This window comes from Symphodus melops, assembly GCF_947650265.1.
Source record: "Symphodus melops genome assembly, chromosome: 13".
Lineage (NCBI taxonomy): Eukaryota > Metazoa > Chordata > Actinopteri > Labriformes > Labridae > Symphodus > Symphodus melops.
This window is the reverse complement of record NC_136703.1, coordinates 8787212-8809867: the sequence shown is the minus strand read 5'-3', so window position 1 is coordinate 8809867 and position 22656 is coordinate 8787212. Positions and strand designations below refer to the sequence as shown.

Sequence of the window (22656 nt, the reverse complement as noted above, 5' to 3'; positions counted from 1 at the left end):
ATCAGACCTCTCTCTCCTTCTTGTGAAGCAGAACAGATCCTCTGGATAAGCTCACCCAGCGGCAGAGAATCACCCACCCACCATCACCGCCACACATACAAACATATATACTGTATATATACGTATGCACATTTCAGCTAATGCTGCACGCCTCCCCTCTTCCTCCTCATTACTTCTGTCCTGGTCTAATGCTCACAACTTAATCGAAGTTGATTTCCCTTTTTTTAGATTGTATATTTTAGATGAAGGTCCTGAGGTTCCCTGAACATGCAGGGAGGCAGTGCTAAGCTGCTGGTAGCCGATTATGGATGTGAGGGAACAGATCAGTCTGCCTGACGACTGTACAAATGCCGCAGTCTTTGCAATAGAGAAAGATGACGGGTACCGCTGCTTTGACTCTCATATTTTATGACTTGTGTGTGGGGGTGGGACGCGATCATGCATGCCGGCAAATACCCGCCAACTGCATGTGCTCAAATGCAGTGAGTGCCTTTTTTAAAAATTTGCTTGGATTTGTTTGCATTTTATTGACTGTTTTTTGTTTTCAAATCCAGGAACAAATATGTCTCCAAAATGAGACTGTATACAATATCCTGTATCTCAGTGATATTGAATCATGAAGCTCAGCTCGGTCATTTTTCCGAAATAAACTTCAGGCATTCAGTGACAAAACGATTTCCTTCCTCTTTCTCCATACATACAAATACTGGCAAAGTTGAACCTATTTGGCAAATGGCATATATCTTCAAAAAACCTTTTTTTTTGCCTGCGTGACAACAATTGACAATAGTTTGTTTTTCAGATATATATTAAAAAAAATGTCCTCAGAAGTGGGCATGGTGTGTGTGCTTATAAAGTCACTCCAAAGAAAAGCCAAATTCTGAACAATCAGAAGTTGTTCACTACAGGCCACCAGAAACCAGAAATCTATTAGTTTCAAAGTACCATGAAGACGTCAGCGAGTGTTAACCATGGTCACTTCATTTTCTCCTCGCTGGCGATGGAAAGTTGACTGAAGTTGAACTGCTCAATGACATCACTTGAGGACAACGCTTACAAGATGTTATTGCAAATCCGTCATTGAAATCACAACAGAGCAACGTGGTGACTGATGGTGTGAACAACGTTGAGCAGGATAGAATGACTGAAGTCTGTTTTACATTGCTATAACCTTTCTTTCAATAGACCTCATATGGAAACGGGGTTAGTTGCAGATAGTTACATTGACCATTCACTATAATATCAGAGGAATCTATTGTTATTTGGATCCTGGAGATTTAGTCATGTTTTTTTGTTTTCTTACATGTTAACTCTTTATAATTTAGTTTCAGGTTACAAGAGCATACAAACAAGCACAAACCCTCAGGAAAATTGACTGGTGCCACCATGACCCCGCACCTACAGGTGTAAGTAGTTCTCAGGTTCTTTCACACACTGAAGTTGCAGCAGCTGACAGGATACAAGTGTCCCACAGCAGCCTTGTTCCAAATGACAACTTTAAAGGTTAAACTGCATGGGCCACAACAAAACATTATTTTCAGCATGTGTGTGACGCATCAGTGGGGGGAAAATCCCAAAAATGGAGTTGCAAGCCGTTCAGTTTTACAAGATGGCAAATGTCACTGTGTCACATATAGGGCTTATGAAAATGGCAAGTGAGGACAGGGCAAATGGTGGATCCAATCGAATGTCACACTTTATTAGCACAAGCCAAAGGACTGAATCTTTCCCCTCTTGCTTTGTGACACATTTGGTCCACAGATGAGCCGGATTGTAAAACAAGCCATTGGATGTTAACAGAAACCACACCGCTGAATAAAATCCTTCCCATGATGAGCAATCAGCAGAAGTGTGCAGGAAAACATTTGCGTGGTGGCTTGCAACTCAGCGAGTGTCACTCTGTGCTCCTCCTCTGCTACCTCAACTGAACAAACATCACTTTAAATACACCTTGGGGCTACACACGGCACTTCGACATGCAGGTTTATTTATTTATTTTTCTTTAGAAATGGGAGGAGAAGGCCCAAGTGGTAACAATTTGAAGTCAATAAACTCTTCTCCTCCAAATTGCCCTGGCTTCAAAAGAGAAGTGTGGGTGTTCTGCACGGCGGTAATGGAATTGTTAAGCACGCTCAGGGAATTGGCAGCCGGCTCCCTTCAGAAAAGAGCAAGAGAGGAGGATGACAACCTGTTAAAAGCCAGCGTCTCTCTCTCTTCTCTCTCTCTCTCTCTCTCTCTCTCTCTCTCTCTCTCTCTCTCTCTCTCTGCAGCAACTATGGCACACAAACAGGGAATAGGTGCAACACAAATATTCAGGCATTCTGTAAACGGAGTTACTGTAATTGAAACAAAAAGTGTGCCTTTCAAACAGTTTACCATAAACATAATGTACTATTTTGCGGGCTTTTCTTATTGGCCTCATAATACATTTCAATAAAGAGAAAGAGGCTTGGCACAACTCTATTTTACAACATGTGTTTGTGTGTCTGACACAGGAGGGCAGACTTTCAAAGCCTGTCTTTACTTGTAGAAAAGACCAGCTTTACATTCTTCAATCAGACACTCATTTAGCAGTTGTTATTGTTGAACGTGCATGTTCTCTAAATTTGGCATTGTGGGTCATGATTTATTTCCTTTATCTTTAACGAAAAAGAGAATGAGTGCGTATGTGAAGCTTAATCTGGGCAGATTCTTCACTCTCTGCCCCTCAAGCCATTACATGTTTAGAAGTTGCTATATCAAAACAGTCCTGTCAATGCACAGCCCCCTTCTTTCCTTTGCACTACATTGCATGTCCCTCTGTCACCATTTTCTTTCAATATCTTGTGCAACACCTTCTTGTACAGTCATAAGTAAATCAGGTCCAGAGTCAACATTTAATCAGGTAGTGCTTGAAACTATCTGCCATTTCAGCACTAGCTGTTCCCCTTGACAAACATGCAGCTCGGATGCACACTGAAATCCCTCTGCATGTGTTTCTCCCCCTGCCTCCTCTTCCTCCTCTCTTTATTCTTCTTGTACAAAGCAAACAGTTTCACTTCACCCATGCAGCCTGTTTGTGTGGCTATGTTTGTCTCCATCAACCCTTCTCCTAATACCCACCCAGACATCCCTGGGTGATGTACTGTGCTGGAGGTGCGTTTGTGGAGTTGTTTGGTCCTGCAGAGGAAGTGGCAACAAAACCCCAGGAAGTGCTGTTTGTTCTGGACGTGTTGCCCAGCCCCCAACTCCATCTCCAATCACCAACAACGTTCTCCTCCTCCTCCTCCTACATGGTTGGAGCTCCTATTAATCATCTTGTCAGTCCAGCAACACACACACTTCGTAGCCACAGACGCACGGCCACCACCACAACACAAATACATTGTGCAACAACACAAATAAATAAATAATACTGAACGGTAGGAGCATAAAGAGAGAATAGGAAACTGATCTCTATGGAAACAGTGTAGGAGAACGGCCGTGTTTGTTTGCTACTTGCAGTGTTTGTGCATCAGTTGTTGAAACCTTTATTGGTCTTTGTTGGGCTGTAGAGTGTTTGGTGTTTTACGGTTTGTTTCCTATGTGATGTCAGGCTTATATTGTGTAAGATTTGTGCTTGGCCTAAATTTGTTTTTCCTTGAGCTGGGATTCTTTTTCTCCTGTGGGTAGAGTAGGCTAACTTGAAAATGTTTGCCTCTGTAAAACACACAGCAGTACTAGGTCTGGATTGAGTGTAAGTGTGTGTGTGTGTGTGTGTGTGTGTGTGTGTGTGGGGGGGGGGGGGGGTCTGTCTGTCTGTGTGGATGTGTATCAAGTTAAGTTTTAGTCATTTTTGTGATTTGCTGAAATCCCTTGCAGTCCCCCTCGCACTAAGGGTCTGCGTACCTTGGCAGTGGAAACACATTACTGCAAAGCAGATCCTCTTAGCCTGAGATTGCCAGCATAACTTTACTGCAGTGAATGGGATCTTTACTTTAATTCATTTGAGAAACATACTTGTAATATATTTGCAAACAGAACATTGTAATATTGTCTTGTGTGTCCACACTGATTTAGCACTTCACCTATTTTTTTACACTCGGCAGAAAAAAAAGCTCCAAAACGGACTCTGTACATTCCCCCCGCAAAGCATTTTCGCAGAGTGTGTGTTTTGTTGTGGGGCCCCTCTGTAGCTGGCTGCAGTGACGTCACTCCGTCTATACAGTTGTATAATGAATCAGAGAATAATCAGAGTTGTTTCAGATATTTTTATGGAAACCGTGAGAGCTGGGGCTGTTAGGGGAGAAAACTATATCCTCCACATTCCTAATATAGGAATCTGCATTTTCTTAGTAATTCAAACGGTAAATGACTGTAACCATTCTGCTTATTGATTTGTTTCTGTTTGTGCTTGTTGTGTCAGGATATTTTTTTTAATTTTGCCTTGGACTCTCAATTGCTGCAAAGATGATGAAAGGGACACACATCCACAGTAACTTTTCAACCAGTTCCACATTCTCTAATTCAGTTCCATCTTATTTGATAGCTTTTGTACATGTAGTGCCATTGGTACAGTAACTGACACATTTTACTTGTGCATGTTTTTCCCCAGCAGTTCAAAAAGGGTCACTATAGCTTGAGAACTACATCTTGGATAAGATCTTTACTTGAGGTGGGAACACACTGGTTGGAAACCTTCAAGGTGTGTTTCAAAGATGTGAACCAGAAATCTCAGAAGCTTGTGTGCTTCAAAGAGTTGCTGACGGCTGGCAGACCTCAAGCTGGAGTCCTCACCCGCTGCCGTGCCAGGCAGGTGTGAAATGGACACTTGTGGGCTTGGGTCTATCTGTCCACAGTTGTTAATGATAACATTTACTGGCCTCAGCACTTCATGAGCCTCTTGTTGCCTGCCAAGTTGTGTGTTTATTCTTGGTGCTAATATTTCCGACCATGTGTTTGGTAACTATACTGGACTTCATCTGTGTAATAGTTCTCAATAAGTTAAGCAAGGAAAGTTGGTGAGAGTTACCTTGATTTTTTTTTTTTCATGGACACTGATTCATTCCACAGTCTTTCACATCTGATAATAATGTATTTACTGTTAATCTCATATATGTATCTTCTTATCACAAGACCTGTAAAACCTTGTTTATGTTAAGTGTTAAGTGTTTTCATTTTAAATAATTCTATACTGGAGAAATATCATCATGGTTTAGGTCACATTTTTGAGATTCCTGGAATATTTTTCTAATAGTTTTCTTATTGTTGAAGAATATGTTTGTTTCCTCATTGTAAATAATCAAATGATTTTACAGTAGACTTTTGATGTTATATTATTAAGAAAATGTAACATTAGTTTGTAATGTTTTCTGTCGTTAATAACAAATGTGTGTTTATGAGTTTATAAAAAAGGACAATTGTAACACACAGGTCCAGAGGCCTCTGGGCCTCCTGTCTACTACAGAATACACAGTGCACATCTACTGTATTTCATCCTCAGTGAAGCCCAGTATTTGTTGCAGTGGACTTTCTTTGTAAATGTTACTGAACTTGTCCACTCTTCGGCTGACATGTAAAATATGACAGGCTATTTTCCTGCCGCTCCACACTAAAAGATTAACATTGTGATTGTCAGTGTCCCAGCAGACAGCGTGATTGATTACATCATATTAAGGTCATTTCTACATCAGGGTAATTTTCAGTCAGGCCTCCCGGCGATATTTTAATGTGCATTTGTTTGGCGCGTTGTCGGCTCCTCGCTCCTCTGATCAGCGGGAAAATGGATGGCGACATTAACGAGCGATTAATTAAAAACAACAACACTTACGATGATGGTAATGATGGGACTCGAAGAGGTCCTGATGTATGGCGTTTTTCTATTTTTTTGAAGAACACTTAATTTCACAGTTTCATTCCCTTAGAATTTATTTTTGTCTTCTAATGTAATCCTTGTTATAGTCGTCCTGTCTTTTTTTTTTTTTTTGGCTTGAACTCAATTTTGTGCAAAAGACTAAATCACATTTTTTTCTTTGAGTTAAACCACGTGATGTAGAAGTTTTTTTTATTTTTTAGCAGAATTTTCAGCTCTTGCTAAAAAATATATTTTTTAAACGGAATCAATAAAAGTTTTTTTAAATAGCGGTATTGTAGCTCAACGAACAGCTATAGGCCCTACTGATATTTATGAACAGGTAAACATAAACTAATTAAGAGGATATAGACTGCAGTCGGTCATATCGCTTATAAATTACAAAAAAATGTACCATTCATTTGGAATGTGGATAATATAGAAATGATGATATTATCATCTAACAATTTTGGCATGCCGTCGTTATATTTTAAATGTACAGTTAAGGCTTTGAAGCGAACTTTGTAAGACACTTTTTATAGTCACTTCATTACAGCGATACACATATATAGCCTAACTAATACAAAATAGTATTTTGTTCTTATTTTAGCTCTTAAGATTTGTTTCCTGTTTAACACTTCCTTCAGTGCTCCAGCAGAGTTCCTGCAACGTGTGCGTGCGTATGCTTGTCTGTTTGTGTGCGTGTGTACAGTGGCTGCCCTCTAACCTTCATATTCTTGCTATCAGTAGCTGTGGCGCAGAGCCCGTCTGTCTCTGACAGCACGTTAACAACGCTTCTGAAGGCCCCAAAGAAACGTCTTGGATTAGCGGTCAGATTTCCCATTTCCCAGAGACGCCCAAGGTCTTGAACCCAATTAATGACTAATAATTACAAAGGCAACTTCACTGTGAGCTTCTGGGGACTTCATTAGAGGGAAGGAGGGAGCCGCGCGCTGTGCAGGGCCGCTCGAAACTCATACTTTGAAATGGAAATCAGGGATTTCTTTTTAACTGATTGGCTATACAGATCTTATGGATTTTTTTTTATTATCGCTCTCTAGAATGATATAGGTGATATTATCAGATTTTTCTTTTCGTTTCCTTAAGATGGCAAAGCTGTGTGAGTGTAACTGCCATGTTCAGCACAGCAGTCTGTGTGACCTGGCCCCATGTCCCCATGCCCTGCCGCAGTTACTGTGTTTACTCTCCCATTACACCGACTGTGGCAGAATGACAGTTCGCGAATTTACAATGCTCACGCGCTCACAAAAAAAGGCCCACTGCGGCTGTTTGATGTCTCGCAGCCCACCTCATCCACAGGCCGGAGCGCGAGGAGCTCCATTTCACGTATCTAATGTGCGCTGATGTTATCTGCGCGTAACGTCTAATCCACTGACCCGGAGCCTTTTCCACCGTGGATAAAGCTTGAGTTTCAGCAGCATATATGTGTGTGAGTGGGTGTGTGGGTGGGGTGTACAGTCACTGCATTCTGACCACACCAGTCCAGCGTTGTAAATGTATGTACCCTCCCCCCAACCTGCACAAACCCACTTTCACACGCGCGCGCACATACACACACACGCGCGCGCAACCACACCTCTCATCATCAGCGCGTGCTATATTACAGAAGTTGCGCACAATATTGTATTTATTATGTTAGGTATGTATGTAATGTATTTAATTTTTATTATTAAAATGTTATCTCTAAAAAGTAGCCGTTATCTTATCCTCTATAGGCTTGAAGCGAATACTTTTCAAAAGTATCGATTTTCCAGGCGCAGGCAGGCTTTGCGACTTTGATTTATTTTGGTTATTTAAGCCTAAAAAAACAACTAAACAAAAAACAATAAATCAGATATTCGCATCAAAGTTTCGATCCATTCGGCCTGTTGCCTCGGGCGATAAAGACATCATCGCTTGATCAAGATGAGGTTAATATGAAAGTGAACCGAAGTGACGCAAATTCTGGTCTTTCTGTTCACACAGAAATGTGCACGCCTAAATGATCTATGTTACGTGAGACAGAAGCCGTGAAGACAACATCTAGCCACCTTATAAACAAAAGACCTGTGTTTGAATATTTGCTGCCACAGACGTTGCACTTTGGGGCCCTTTTGAGCAAATACCAACTAGAGGAATAAGTATTATATACTGCAAATAATCAAAATACCGAATTAACAGTCTCTCATATTCTTTAATTGGAGGCTAAGTTGTACTTATTTGTTAAATATATTTGTTATAGTTTATTATTTTTTTTTAGCTGATTTTCAAACCATGTGTGATGAGGTTGATTAATAAATCCAAATGTGGATGGTTGCGCACGAGCTCACGTGCTCCCTCCAGCCGCAGGACAAAGGAGTAAAAAGAAATCCACACTGTGGAAAGCAAGTCCCCCGAAACGCAAGCTTTTCCTGCGCAGCCGTTCTCCGTTTCCACAAACCTGTTAAAGGTCGGTCTTTAAATGACGCAGAAAAGTATTTCCCAACGGGCCCGTGTTGAAGAGCAACACTTTTCTTTGCGCGCGTAATCGCAGTTAATTGCTGCTTTAAAAATGCGTCCACCATGTGAAATAAATTGTCCAAACCGATGTGCAGAAATATGCTGAAGCCTTAACTGTCTCGGGTGGCTGATGGAATTACTTTTCACAAACCGGGGGAAATTGTGATGTATGCTTTGTTTCAGTTTTCCTCTGACTGAGTCTGGATACAGGACGCAGTGTCAATAGAGCCAATCGATACAGACGATGGATTATTGATAGCTGGTCGTCATGCTCCCCCGCTTTCTTTAGACACCAGGGAATAAACAAAACCTTTGTATACCACTGTTATTCACATCATTTATTATGTCTGTATCGACTTGTCTCTCCCTTTTTGGTACGTTCACCTCTGCGCTGCATTCAAGGCCGTGAAGCTTGTGTCTACAAGATGCAACTGTTGATTCTGTATGCAAAATAAATGTAATTATAGCAATTTCATACAGTGGTTTAGAAAGAAAATGTTAAGGTCCGTAACTCGGTGGCCACTTCCTGACATGTCACACTCCCTATGGGATTCAAGGCGCACTTAACACGCTTCCCTGCATTTCGTAATAAAATTAACCTTCTCGCCTCATGATGCCAAGAGAAACTCCCTAATATACAAATAATGAATGCTAATTACTACTGATTATTATTGATTAATGATTCATTTCACTCAAACTCATGGGAAAACATCCCACGGCAATTTGTGTCCAATATAGGCCTGGGACGTATTTGATGAACTCGAGCCTTTATTTCAATCAATTTATGCATTATAATGAGCAACAAGCAGCGGGTTAATAAGATACAAGAAAAAGGATTAAGCGATTCACTGCAATATGATGTGAAAAGTATAATAATACCAATAGCCATATTAATAACAATATATCAGATAAAATATAAATGAGGTTATATCACGAATTTAAAAAGTACAAGTTTGCTAAGTGTGCAGACAATTGATCTCCCAGCAGTCTGCAGTTGCTCCATCAGCATGGATCTTTAATGGGCTCCAAAATAGAGCTGCCTTTATTCAGCCAAACTGGACGGAAACCATTCCCATCTAGGCTACAGGCCAAAACACTACAGGAATACGACAAGCAGCCAACCAACATCAGTTAAATATTGCTGTAGTTTTAATAATTAATAAACCACAAATACATGTTAATATCTAATCTTTTATCAATCCCCTTTCTTAAATATTGTTTATCACGGTTATGCTTTTATTAAAACGAAACATAATTAATACATGTGATAGCAACACTACTGCTAATAATTATAATAATACAAATGACAATGATACAATTATGCACAATTTAAACAGTTGAAATTACATTAACTGAAACTGTATTTAAAAGTAAACGATATTAAGTTCAGTAAATTGACTGTCTTCTTTTATAACCAACAGTATGACGAAACAATATGCTGGGGAATTATTTAAGTGTCTGGTTTCTGTTTTTAAAATAAAAATTGTACATAAAAAATACGTAAAAAACATATTACCTGTAGTTCTCCGGGTTACACCACACAGCTGGACGTACGGATGGAGACCATCACCTCCTGCAGCAAACAAACAAACAAACAGGTGCAAAGTAGAAGTCATATACCTACAAAAAGAAAGTCTGCAGTCTGTTTGCCTTCCCTTCAGGTGATCTGCGCTCAGTGTTAGGCGGTTACAGCAGCTCCTGCAGCGAACATAAATGGAACATTGGTTGAAAGAAAGAAAGAAAGAAAGAAAGAAAGAAAGAAAGAAAGAAAGAAAGAAAAGAAAAGCCTGGACTTCTCCTCAGTACGGACTCTGCCGATCGAGGCTCCGTGTATGCGTCAAACAGCTGCTGGCCGCTGCATGTCCTGAGGGCAACACACACACACACACACACACACACACACACACACACACACACACACACACACACACACACACACACACACACACACACACACACACAAATCATAGCCTGTAAAATACAACGAAAATCGAGTCTTACCATCTATGCCAATAACTTTCTGTATGTCTGAAAATCCTTACAAAAATTTAAAAACAAAATTATGTTAGCTTTTCATAGGTTTCAAACACATGAAATAAAATTACTATATCAAATAAAATATCTCTTCAAAAGACTATATGCCTATTGATAATAAAAAATAACAATAATTTAGTTGCCTTTCCATTTTTCTATTTCCATGAACTTGACCCTACCGTACCTCCCTGTGTCCACTGCTTCTCGGAGAAAGCAAAGTTGTCGCTGTTAAAGGGGTATATCCAAGAGGGTGCTGGCAGGAGCTGAATGGGCTAGTTGGGGGGGTTGTCGGGGGGAGGAGAGGGACGAGAGTAAGGGGATGGCGAAGGGGGGGAGGAAGGGAAGGTGAACTGGTGAGGGGAGAGCGGGAGGAGGAGGAAGAGGAGGAGGAGGGGAAGAGATAAGTGATCTAAAGGGGAGACGATAGGACAAAAAAAGTGATGATGATGAATACATTGGAAAGTTTTTTGGCCCCGGCGCGGGTGTCAGATTGAATGGCCTGTGCGCATGTGCGAAGGTGTCCAAACTGACAATGCTGGTGAGATGAAGATAGTGTTGTTGCAGCTTCTGGGCTCACGGAGGACGACGAGAGGAATCTACAAGCCGACAAGATGAGATCCAAGGCGAGGGCGAGAAAACTGGCGAAAAGTAGGTCTTCTTTCTTCCACTTTCTAAGCCGACCGCTTTCCGCCGCTGGTCCCAAACTCCAGCGTGTGTGCATGCCCGGTGTGTCCTTGTCAATTGTCATATCCTTAAACAAGGAAGTTTCTCTTTGTCCAGAGTAAACTTTTCCCCTGAAAATGTGCCCCACTCCGGCAACACGCGCTCTCGTTTCCTCGCATGCTGCGGAGTGCGGACTTGGCTTCGGTTGTTCCCGGTGTCTCAAAGTTTCATGTGTTATGATAAACGCCGCTGGTACTTTCGTTGATTCCTCTTCAGACATAAACTCTGAGCTCCGTCTATTATTATTTGTGTGTGTGTTGCAGTTTAAGTGGAAGCGCAGATTCGTTTCCCGTAAGTTACCCAAAAAGTTGTTGAAAAGGATAGTAACTTTTTTATAGAGCTGTACACAGTCTTGTGAAATCATATTCCCGGCTTTTGAAATAGTGGGCGCTGTGGCACTGCTCTGCTACGAGCTGCTTCTGTTCAGCTCACACAGCGAGAACGTTCAGCGCAGTACAGCGCACTCTTTCCCTCGATGCAATCGGAGACTCCAAAATTGGAATTTAGTCAGAAGTGCAATGTTTTAATTTTTTTAGGTGGGTCCTGCTTGAACCGCAGAATCTCTCTCTCTCTCCGGTAACTTATTTTGGTCCTGGGCCCTGCGGACTGCTGCATGCTGGTTCCTCCTCCAGGGAATGCCAATCAATAATGCGTTCTGTGCAAGAAAGCGTCCATATACCACCACTACTACTAAGTGGAGCGCTGCTCGCGTCACACGGAAAAAAAAAAAATCATATATTCATTTTTAACATGAGCGCCTTGATGTTGGAAATGAATGCTTGTTGGTTGACATTTGTTTATTGTTGGTGGGTAGATTCATGTATCGCGTTTGTTTACTAAGTCTCTTTTTGTATTCGTGCATCAATGCACTGTTTTGTGCAGCTAATTATGTGGGTCAACCTGCTTCATTATACAAAGCTAATTTAAGAGACAGTTGCTTAAGACGTTGACGATTAATGTAGGCCTGATGGCTTTTTTGCTTTGCTTTGTCTTAAACTGTTTCTCCGACTATAATTTATCCATAATGACTTTCGTTGTGTAGTTATGTAAAACGCAAATCTAAAACGCAAGACAAGCTAAGTAAGCCCTGTCGTTTTTCATTTTATTTGTATATTATATATATAAAAAATGTTTTTATGTTTGGTATGCCTCAATGCACGTTTACAGGCCTTTTAAAGGTTTGTTACGTTGCCAGAGCTGTTGGACTTAATTCAACATAAGCCTGGATTTTTATAGTGGACATAATTTAGGCAAAAAGAGGAGAACAGTTTTTATTTAATTTTAGGCCAAATGTACTAATATTCATGTTCTGCCTGACACGTCTTGATTTTTGAATGAGCTTACGTTTTTCCAATACAATTAAAATAATACTGTAATCTCTGCACGAATTATTAAAAAAAATGTACAGAAAGAATAACAACACACATGCATCCATATAAAGAATAAAAAAAACAATCAACACTCCTTTTTTTACATTTTTGTTTTTGTCATGACTTTTACATGCTCTCTAATGATTTGTGCGTTGTGAATAAGTTCCAGTAAATGTTTAAGACTAAGACTGAAAAAAAGAAAAGAGTGGGGGAAGAAAAGACATGAAAAGCAAAACTCTAATTGGGCCTCTTAGTGAAAATACTTAAACATGTCGAGGATCCTGCCTGTTGCCAGTAATTGCACTTGGTCTTGATCTCTAAACAGCCTTGATAGTCTGTTGATCCGGGTGCTAATGAACACAAATACCTGGCTTTGTAGCACTCTCGCATCGGAGCAGTGGAGCTTCTGCAACCCACAGGCCTCACATGTGTTGTGTTGCAGCGGCAGCAGGGAAGAACTGAACAGGCAGCGAAATACATCATGTTTTCCTTAACATTCAAAACATGTAGGCCCACAACTTTTGAATACAGCGCGTGAGAGAATATTCCAGTCTCCATTTCTTTATTCTTTCTCTGCCGCTGAGGTAAAATGCAACCCTTTGAGCTAACTACAGAAAACCCCCAGCAACATTTAGCAGCTGCTTTATCATTTATTTTTAAACTTCCAGTGTATTTATTCCTCTCGGCAGATTGCACACAGACCAAACGTTAAAGGCCACGTCTATGAATATGTTTGTATTTCAAAAAGGACTTGCATTGATTAGTGTGTAGTCGTTCTAGTTTGTTTATACAGGCTAACGCTTTTGGGTCAAGTTGAAGTGAGTGTTGAATGTGGTATCGCTCTTACAGGTGATTTTGTTGAAGAAGCACTGTTCTTGATTTCGCAGAGTTTCAAATAAGGACAATTTGCAGACCTACGTTTTCTCTTTAAATATATATTTTTTATTTTTTTTACACTACGTTTATACATTGATTATTGATTTAAAAAAATATCTGATATTTGTAATTGTTGATTAAATCCACGGTCATGCATCATATGAGCTCTATCTAATTTTATGAACTATTACTTTTATACTTTAAGACTCGACTTTAATCATGAGGGGGGAAAAAAGCTCAGAACATATAAACGAAACCCAGCTGAAATCAAATCGTGGTGCGTTTCTGTGCCCTGCAGACACGTTGGGTCAGTTTTTTCACCTCCTCAAATCCATAAACGGTTTCATTTTGGTTGTGACCAATAACGACCTCAAGTTGACTGTGTGTAGATATCGTTCCCACATTTGCAGTTTGGCTGACTTTATCTTTTTTTTATAAATTTATTTTGTGCAGGTTTGAACGTAGATTCACATGTCGCAGATATAGCTCTCGCGCTATACTGTCACAACCGTCTACACACAAATAAATAAATATAACTGTATTGGAATCATGTAACAGCTTCACCTACTGCAGGAGACGAAGAAAGGTGTTGGAATTCTGACCAACACATAGGCTACATGTTATTGATTTTTAAAAAACGTTTTTAGTTGCGGTCGTCTGCATTAACAGGTCAATTAAATCTCGCGCATGCAGCGCGAATTTCCTTTTACCACCTGTTTTTTTTTCTTTGTCGATTTTTGCTGATTTTGCACACCCTACTCCCCATCCTCCACTGACCCTTCACGCTGAACAGTTTTGGCAGTTTTCCCTCAAATATACACAGTTATCCGTGTCTCTCACCTTCTGGACTATATGTACTAATTGCCAGATATCCTATTGATCTGTGTGTTAAATGCCCCTTATTAAGTGGACTCCTGGTCATGAACTTGGCCTGTCTCAACAGCTTCTGATGTTTTGACAGAAGTAATAAAACCCAGCCCATAACACTTTAAAAGCAACAATGGTAGCAATGTTGAACTTCTGGCCAAACGTTCAGGCTTTCCCTGCAGCCAGGCTCCCATGTATTACTGCTATGTAACTGTAATGTTTGTCAGATAGCCCTCTGACATGTTCACAGATTAGAGCCTGGACATAAAATGATAGGATCATCAAAGGAAAAGGAAATTTGTTGTCAGTGTATTGTAGTGAGATTGAGTCACATTCAGCTGTTGCACTTTTGCTGTTTTATTATCTTGTGAGCTGAAATTCAGAAGTGTGGTGCAATTGAATTATTTACATTGCTCTTAATGAAAGCCAGTGTTAATCCTACAATACTTTCAAACAACAGGGTATTAATTTATCTTTTTTTTAAATTCTAAATTACAAACGCTCTGAAAAAAAACAAACCTGTGAGGAATACTAAATACCTGTGAGATCTTGATTTCATCGCTCCAGACTCTTCATAGATAAAACACAGTGGTGAAACCCAATACTCTTGTGGTTCCATGGAGCCCTTTTGCATTCATGTGTGATGACGTGAATGATTTTAGCAGCTCTCTGGATAAGTCAGCACCAGTTTTACAGTTTTACATCTCTAACAAAGACAACTGCTTAAGCGCTGTGATTATCACAGTCTCATTAAACTTTGCACCCCAAACCCAAGCCACTCAGGATCTATTTTAAATCACTCTACCAAACAAAAATACTGTTCACCTTCCAATCAGGGAGATGCTGTGGTGTGCACTGATTTTGTGAAATCATATTTTTGCTGACATTTCTGTCCGATTTTGAAGTTCAATGTGTGTTGTGAGCAGTAAGGCTTTCATTCTTTTTTCCATAATAGGTCTGATTCCCCATGTTAGTGTAACCAGTGAAATACCTTACTGTAACCACTTACAGTACTATTAATGTAAGACAACTGTTTTCTCAGAAAATACATTAATATTCTTTTAAAAGACCAACCTTTTCAAACAGAATCCGAAAAAAGGTTAAGGCGCTTTTATTCATATTAAAGCCATACATCTGATTTGCTCCACATTAAATGTGTAGGGTAATTGGGTAACTTTTTGGTCATGGTTAAAGCTGGTTTCATGTTGAGCCACTGTCTGTTTCAGGTCCATGTCTTATTTGCATGAAAGGGAAATACACTTACGTTTTATTTTATGCAACCTTCTCTTTAAATGTGCTGTGAGAGCAAAAAATGCTGAATCATATTTCTGGAAGCAATCCTAGTTGTCTTAATTAAGAAATCTGGGTGTCATCCAGGTGTCCTTAATAAGTCAACATTTTTAAAGCCATTCTTAGTATTTAGTCTGTAATCAATATTATGTTTGCTTGATTAGTGGCCTATTCTCTCTAATTCTAGACAGCTACATTATCTCACTCCGTGTTAAAGAGATTGAATGGAGACAGAGTTTGGTTGAAATAGTGAACAGAAAATGCAACTTAAGTTGAACCTGAGTGGAATATTGAAGTCAGAAATGTGTCAGCAGAAACTCACTGAAGCTTTGAAACAATAGACTGCCATGCCTTAGCCTAGTTGCATCTGAAAAGAACACTAAGAAACCATATATATTTATGGTAAAGCAGATGGTTAGTCAAAAACACACACACTTACACACATACACTTAAACACACCTTAGCGGTGACAGATTTTTGGGCAATGTTAGGATTTAACCCCAATAAATCTCAAACTGGAAAGGTTCAGTGGGCATGTCATCCCAACAGCAGGAGCTGGCACTGTTAGCTGGCTAAATATCTGAGTGCATGTGTGTGTGTGGCAAAGGTGTGTGTGTAAGGTGTGCATGTATGTTTATGCACACCATTTTGTTCAGTCTTTGGAGGTCCTGTCACTGTTCGGTGCCTTGACCTTGGTTGAGTTTGTCACAGCAATGGGTGGGCACGTCTTACACCTGGAACATGCAGGAACACGCACACAAACTCTCAGATACACACACACACACACGCACACACACACACACACACACACACACACAAACACACACACATGCACACACAATTACCAATTTCAGCCCCATGAGTCCTGCCTGGTCTCATGCTGGCTAAGTCAAATTTTGAATTGACATACAAGTACGACAGCATTAAGCTCTTGCACATGGTTCTAAATCCCATTCATTTCATTGATACATTGACCTCACATTATCAAGTTGGCAAATATTTCTCTCTGCACAATGACCTCATCCGCCATGTTTGTAAAAACACAGCAATCTCCTGATCATTTGGCAGTGCAGACTGTGGCTGCCCAAGAGAGTTTAAGATATATGCCTGATGTTTTCTTTTGGATCAGCCCCCTGTTCTTCGTCTCTCCTCATACCCCTCGTTTTCCGACTGCAGATGGGGGCAGGGTCTTGTTAAAAATAGCTGAGCAACATTCGAACATTGGTATGCGTTGGCAAAAAGGGGGTTCAAAAACTGAAAAGCTATTACCCTGCAGTGAAATGCATTTTGACTTGACCTGTGGCTGCTTATCGAGTTACATCCCATCACCACTGGGTCATGCCTAGAAGATTCCATCAGCTTCTTACAGCTAAGAATACTTTAAGACTGCCAGAATAATCCCATAGGAAATACCTCATCCTTACTTCTTGAGTGTCCTGATTAGTGCTAAATGATCATCTCTCTGTGGGTCTGCTGTGATTTCACACCACCCGCTGTTAAACAGTGTGTTGTTTGCAAAACAAGGGGCAAATGTGTCAAGTCCCTAATTAGCGTGTTTTAGCAGCCCTCATGATTCCCAGTTGCATTGTGATATCTTAGGGATTGCTCAGCATTGTGACTAGTCTTATCTGGGTCTAATCCTGATTTGTTTGGTATAAGCCTGCTCCTTTTCTCCCTCTTTCTCTCCCTTTTATTTTGTTTCTTCATTTGTCCTCAGCCAACGCTTTTCCCCTCATTTGGTCCTGAACTTCCTGCTCTTGTCTCGTGCAGAAACAATGGGTGTATTTTTTTTTATCTATGTATTTCCAATGTGTGTTTCTGAACTATATTGTGACAATATAATTGTATTGTTTTGTCTTATTTCGGTTGTCCATTTTTTATGAAGGGAGGGAGTTGTCATAAGTAAAATGTACAAAATATATATTTATTTAGCTCTATTTTGAAACAGACTGTCAGACAGACTTTGCATCACTTTATCAACTTTAACTTAAAGAGCATTTATGTTTTTTTTACATGTTTGTATAAGCAGACAGACTTTAGAAAATGATCTTAGATCAGCCGTGGAACTAAAGTCATCTTGCAAATACAGCACATGAGTAGGAAAGTGATTAGCGAGACACAGCGTATTGAAGCTGTATGGTTGTTTTGACCATTTTTATATGTAACCAAATGACATTTTGTTAGCCTCCAGTAGGACTGACAGTAAACAATGACAACCATTATTTTTTCTTTTAATGTAGTTGTTTCAAAAATGGCAGCTCATCTCTTGACTTGCACACAGAAAAAAACACACGCTCCCATCCCAGTCCCAGCCGGGTGCTGCTGCTGATGATGCCTCATCCTGTGTAGATGTGATAAGAAGACAAACTGTTCTGTCCCCTGGGCTGTTTATCTGTCTGCCTCTGAAACAGACAGTGGTGTGTAGGGGCAGTGTTGCTCTAAGCTCTCCCTGCCTGTTTGCCCTTTCATCAAACCGCCAGTTCAAAGCTTTGGCTACATCTTCCCCTTCTATCTCCCCCCCCCCCCCCCGCCCATAGTCTCTCTCCCTGTGTTTCGTCATTACCACAAAGAGATGGGCACGCAGTGTCTCATTAAAGCGGATTAGAACCATCTCCGCGTCTCAGAGGGGCTGAGCGGGAACCCCCCCCGCCCCCCCCCCCACCACCACCACACACTCCTTTCTCTCAGAGATCAGGTTCTTTGATTCGTCCAGATAAAGACCTCTTTCATGTCGGTGAGGACGGTTAGTGATTACACTGTCAGACCCATCGTTTTGGGGGAGTTTGACAAATTTGCCGTGCTGGGTGGGGTGGCTGTGGGGATTGTATGGGTGCAGGGAAGGGCGGGGGGGGGGGGGGGGGTTGTACAAGGAGATTCACTGTAATTGAGCTGTCATTATCCAGTGACCCTGCCAGGCACGAGTGCACAGGGCTCACCAGTTCTCTATTTGTTTAATACTTGGCTAACTTTCTTTGTGAGTATGATAGATCGAAAAAGAAGGAGGGAGAAAGATGGGGTAGAGGGTGGAAGCGGGGTACCATTCCCCAGATGAATGCCTTTGCTTATTTGACCACCTCTCTTGAGTGCTGCTGTCCATGAAAATAGGCTCCACTACATCACCGCTGCAAGTTTCCTCTCTCACTCAACTCCTCCTCGATGCAACACAATTAGGCCCATACCAACTGCTGCCATTTATTTTCATACAAAATGAAAACTGGTGGCATGTTGATTACTGAAATCCCCAGAGACAAAGGGCCACAATTGGTGTGGTTTAATTTCATTAAGTAGAGTGTGGTGCACAGGATAAATATATTAAGAGCTCCTTCTCATTGCAGGCCCTCCATTTACCCTCAGCCACTTTGAGTAAATCCTGTTGTGATACAAATGAAGAATTGAAACAAATCTTCTCAAATGGTTTTGTTTAAAGACGCAAAATTCCACAAAGTCTTTCATTTTCTGTTTTTTTTTTGTTTTCTGACCTGTTATTTCCTGTTTGTAATCTGTGCACAATCCCCGTTGACTAAGAAGATTAGATTTTCAAAGGGTATTTGTCATGAATTAGCTATTGCTGATTTTTCATATGCTGTGTTGAGAAGTACTTTCAAAGGAGACTTTTGATAGATACTTAAAAATTGTGCAGCTGTTCCCATTGGTTGTTTCTGAGGACTGTGTGATGTCAGTTATGTGCTGTATCATGTGAGAGTTAATGGTACTATATTAGCCCAGAAATTCTGATGATTGAAGTAAGAGCGCTTCTTGTTAACTTGGGGTCAGATTTGTTCTGAAGCGATGAGTATTTCAGTTACCATTCTGAGTGTGTGTGTGTGTGTGTGTGTGTGCGCGCGCATGCGTGTGTGTGTGTGTGTGTGAAGGTGTTGGACTGGTCTGAGCTAAAACATTTCAAGATGGCCCATTAGTGGGCGCAGGGCCGTCCCCTCCCGACATCAGGATTCCTCTGTGCTGACCCCCTCTGCTCCAACCCTCCACCTCTCAGCCCCTCTGTCCCAGAGGCCCCCAGCCTCATCCTGCCAAGTGTATGGTTCCAGAGTAACGATGAAGCTGCCTGCGTGTGAAAATATTGAATTGCAAAAACATCCCTCGGTGAGAGGGTGTGTGAATGGAGCTTTCAGCACTGGGTCCGACCCGGGCCCTGTGCTACTGACTGACGGACAACAAATGGTATTTTGTGTCCAGAGAGAGGGAGAAGAGCAAGGGAGGAAGGGGACAGAGAAGGGAAAGAGAAAAGAAAAGATGAGGATTGACACAAAGAAAGGGGGGGGGCATCCTTAAGGTTTTCAGACCTCTTCAGTCTGGGGCCCTTATGTGCAGGTCTGAAATGCCTTATCACATGACCCGTCTGACCTTTGGCCCCCTCTCAGCTAAGGCTGTCAGGCTGCTCTCAAATAGGGAGCATAAAGCCTCACAGCCTCAAAGGCCACCATTCACCCCCCTGTGCAGATGTACTCCAAAGGTAATAGGTAAAAGTAATGTCAGTGACCTCCACTTTCCTTCACTCTACAGGAGGGCAAAACTCTTAAGATTCCCTGATAATGTCAAAGGTAGAGGGGTGGCCATTTTGGCTCCTTATCCACTGTCTCTTCTCAGCTCACATGAGATGAAAAAGTGTAAACAGACCGGACTTTTTTCTCTGATTTAAGAGACATCTCATCGTTTTGTGCCTCTGGAATGATGGGAACTAAGCTCGAAAATGATAGAAATGTATAAAAACAACAACATGGTATTGTTTTTAGTTGTAGTGGGAATATAGTGTAGAAACTCAGCTCTATGTTCTATCTGTGTGTTTATATGTGTGTGTGTGAGGGACACTAGTGAATTTCTGTCTCAGAGGACTGACTGGGTCACAGTATGACCGTAACCTCCTGTCTCGCTTTGCAACCCACACACTGGCATGTCTCTCCCTGTCTCTCTCCTGACCAGTCCTCAGAGTCTTTCTTCTCTTCTCTTTTCCACTTCTTTCCCTCCTTCTCTAGAACACTGGAGTTTCTCTCTCCGGTCTCCTTTGAAAAGATGCGGCGTCTTTGTCCGGCCTGATAAAGGATGCCATAGTTCCCCTTTTCCCCTTCTTTGTGGCCCGGGGCTGGCGGCTCCTGTAGAAGTGCAAATGGTATCCTCTCGGAGGGGCTATCCCCGCGGGCCCTGGAGGGCCCTCTCTCTCTCTCCTCCAGGCTTGGCTAATTACCACCCTGCTCACACCCCCCCCCCCCCCCCCCCCACACACACACACACACACACACAGCCCCCACCAGCTTCGCAGTCGCTGGAACCATGGACGGCACATTCCCACAACCAGCACCTGGCCTTCTTTTCTCCTGGCCCGCTTTGATGGCTGACACCCCAGCCTAGCCCTCCCTCCTTCCTTATCCTCTTCTTCTCTCCGCCCCACTACCTCATCTCTCCTTCTCTCCCTCCCTTTAACTTCTCCCTCTCTCACTTCTCTCTTTCGCTGACTCTCATTACGAGAGGTTTTAAATTGCTTTCTGACCCTGACAAACTGCTCTTGTTGAAAAGGGAGATGTGGGTGAGGGGTTGCAACGGATGTGAGCAAGAAATGGAAGAGATGAGGGACGCAGTAAGAAGTTGTTCTATATGTATCCATCGTCCTGTATTTAAGTTCTTTCAAGGAGCACCTAACCAGTCTCAAACTCCAAATACCAGCACCTCCACAAATTGAGTTCACTCAAACAGTTACTGAAATGTGTTTACCTCTGATCATAAACTATGAAAACACCTTCATTGATATAGTTGGTTTATTAAGTCAAAGAAATAGTGATGAAAACTTGCTTCATTTACAGCTTTTCTATTCTTTGGATGAATGAACACAGTCCCTTTCTGGAAAAACAAAACAAAACAAATAAAACAGTGTTCAGCACAAGGTTTCACAATTTATGCTTTCAGGAAGGTGAAGAGACAATTTTTGACAGGCTTTACTAATAAATACAATTATGAATGGTGGACGAGAACACTTGCCGAGTCGTTGATGCAGAATACGTAGATTTTACTCGATGCACACGAACACACTAACACACACGCACATATCTAATTAAGTTGCATATCTGCGTCCTACTAGCCGTGGGCCTAATCAATAGCCTGTCCCAGTGGATTTGATCAATTCATAGCTCGCCTTTGTGCGGTATAGCGATCTCAGTGAGGGCCTTTGGACAGCTTTCTGAGGAAAACAAATAGCCCTATTACAAGGCTGCGTCTGTGTGATGCTCTGTGTCCCAAAGGCGATGTCCGAGGCCTGTATTAATTGTTTAGCCTCCATGCAGGAGACCATCCAGTATTGCACATATTCAGAGACAGAGTACAGACAGAAGAGGGAGAGACATTTTTCCAGGAAAACACATACGTCGTTCTTGCAGACACATTTTACAGCAAAAGATCATGCAACTTTGAATTTGTTGAAGAGTTTTAAAACTCACTGGGCTAGTTTTTAAGACTTAGTATCTGTGTGCAAAATTTTTTATATTGTAAAGCTGCAAACTTAATGTGTTGTGTGTATTTCAGCTACCTGTGATGCGCCGATAGAAAATACTTACTTAAGTGGCAGCTTTCACTCCCAGTAGTAGAAGTTGGTTTGGCTTGAAGTGCAGAAACAGATTGTACACAGGCCAAAACCTCTCCAACCTTATGTGGTAGGAGACTGTAAGCCATTACCTGAAAGACAGTAGTTTAGGGAGAGGACTAACAAAGTAACTCTAAAACGCACAGCCAGAAATTGTGGACGTAACCAAGAGACCATGTAAAATCACATGAATTAGAATTAATTCTTCTTCAAACGCTTATGAACAATCGGAAGTTCGAAGTAGAGAGAAGAAGTACACACACACACACACACACACACACACACACATACACACACACCTACCTACACAGACAGACAGACAGACAGACAGACAGACAGACAGACAGACAGACAGACAGACAGACAGACAGACAGACAGACAGACAGACAGACAGACAGACAGACAGACAGAAACACACATTTACTCAAATCCACAATCAACACAACAACAAGAGCAGACCGGTTCCACCAGTGTGGCAAAGTGTGGGTTTAGTAGTTAAGACTCGTGAGCTTCACTGCCTTGACTGGCTATTTATGTTTCATCAATCCAGTCTGCTATAAAAAACAAAACAAAACAAACCTGGATATTTTATGAAACCCTC

At 41.4% G+C, this 22656-nt stretch overlaps 1 protein-coding gene across 9 annotated transcripts in view; it reads left to right on the top strand.

Annotated features, from left to right (window-relative positions):
* The first annotated feature begins 10378 nt into the window (after window positions 1–10378).
* Window positions 10379–22656, top strand: part of prdm16 (PR domain containing 16) — a 167868-nt gene continuing 155590 nt past the window's right edge. For all 9 annotated transcript variants that reach the window (XM_079358752.1, XM_079358750.1, XM_079358747.1 and 6 more), the window contains exon 1: window positions 10379–10990. In XM_079358752.1, the coding sequence (XP_079214878.1) occupies window positions 10954–10990 (37 nt within the window). In that variant the 5' untranslated portion in view covers window positions 10379–10953. The remainder of the gene's footprint in view (window positions 10991–22656) is intronic.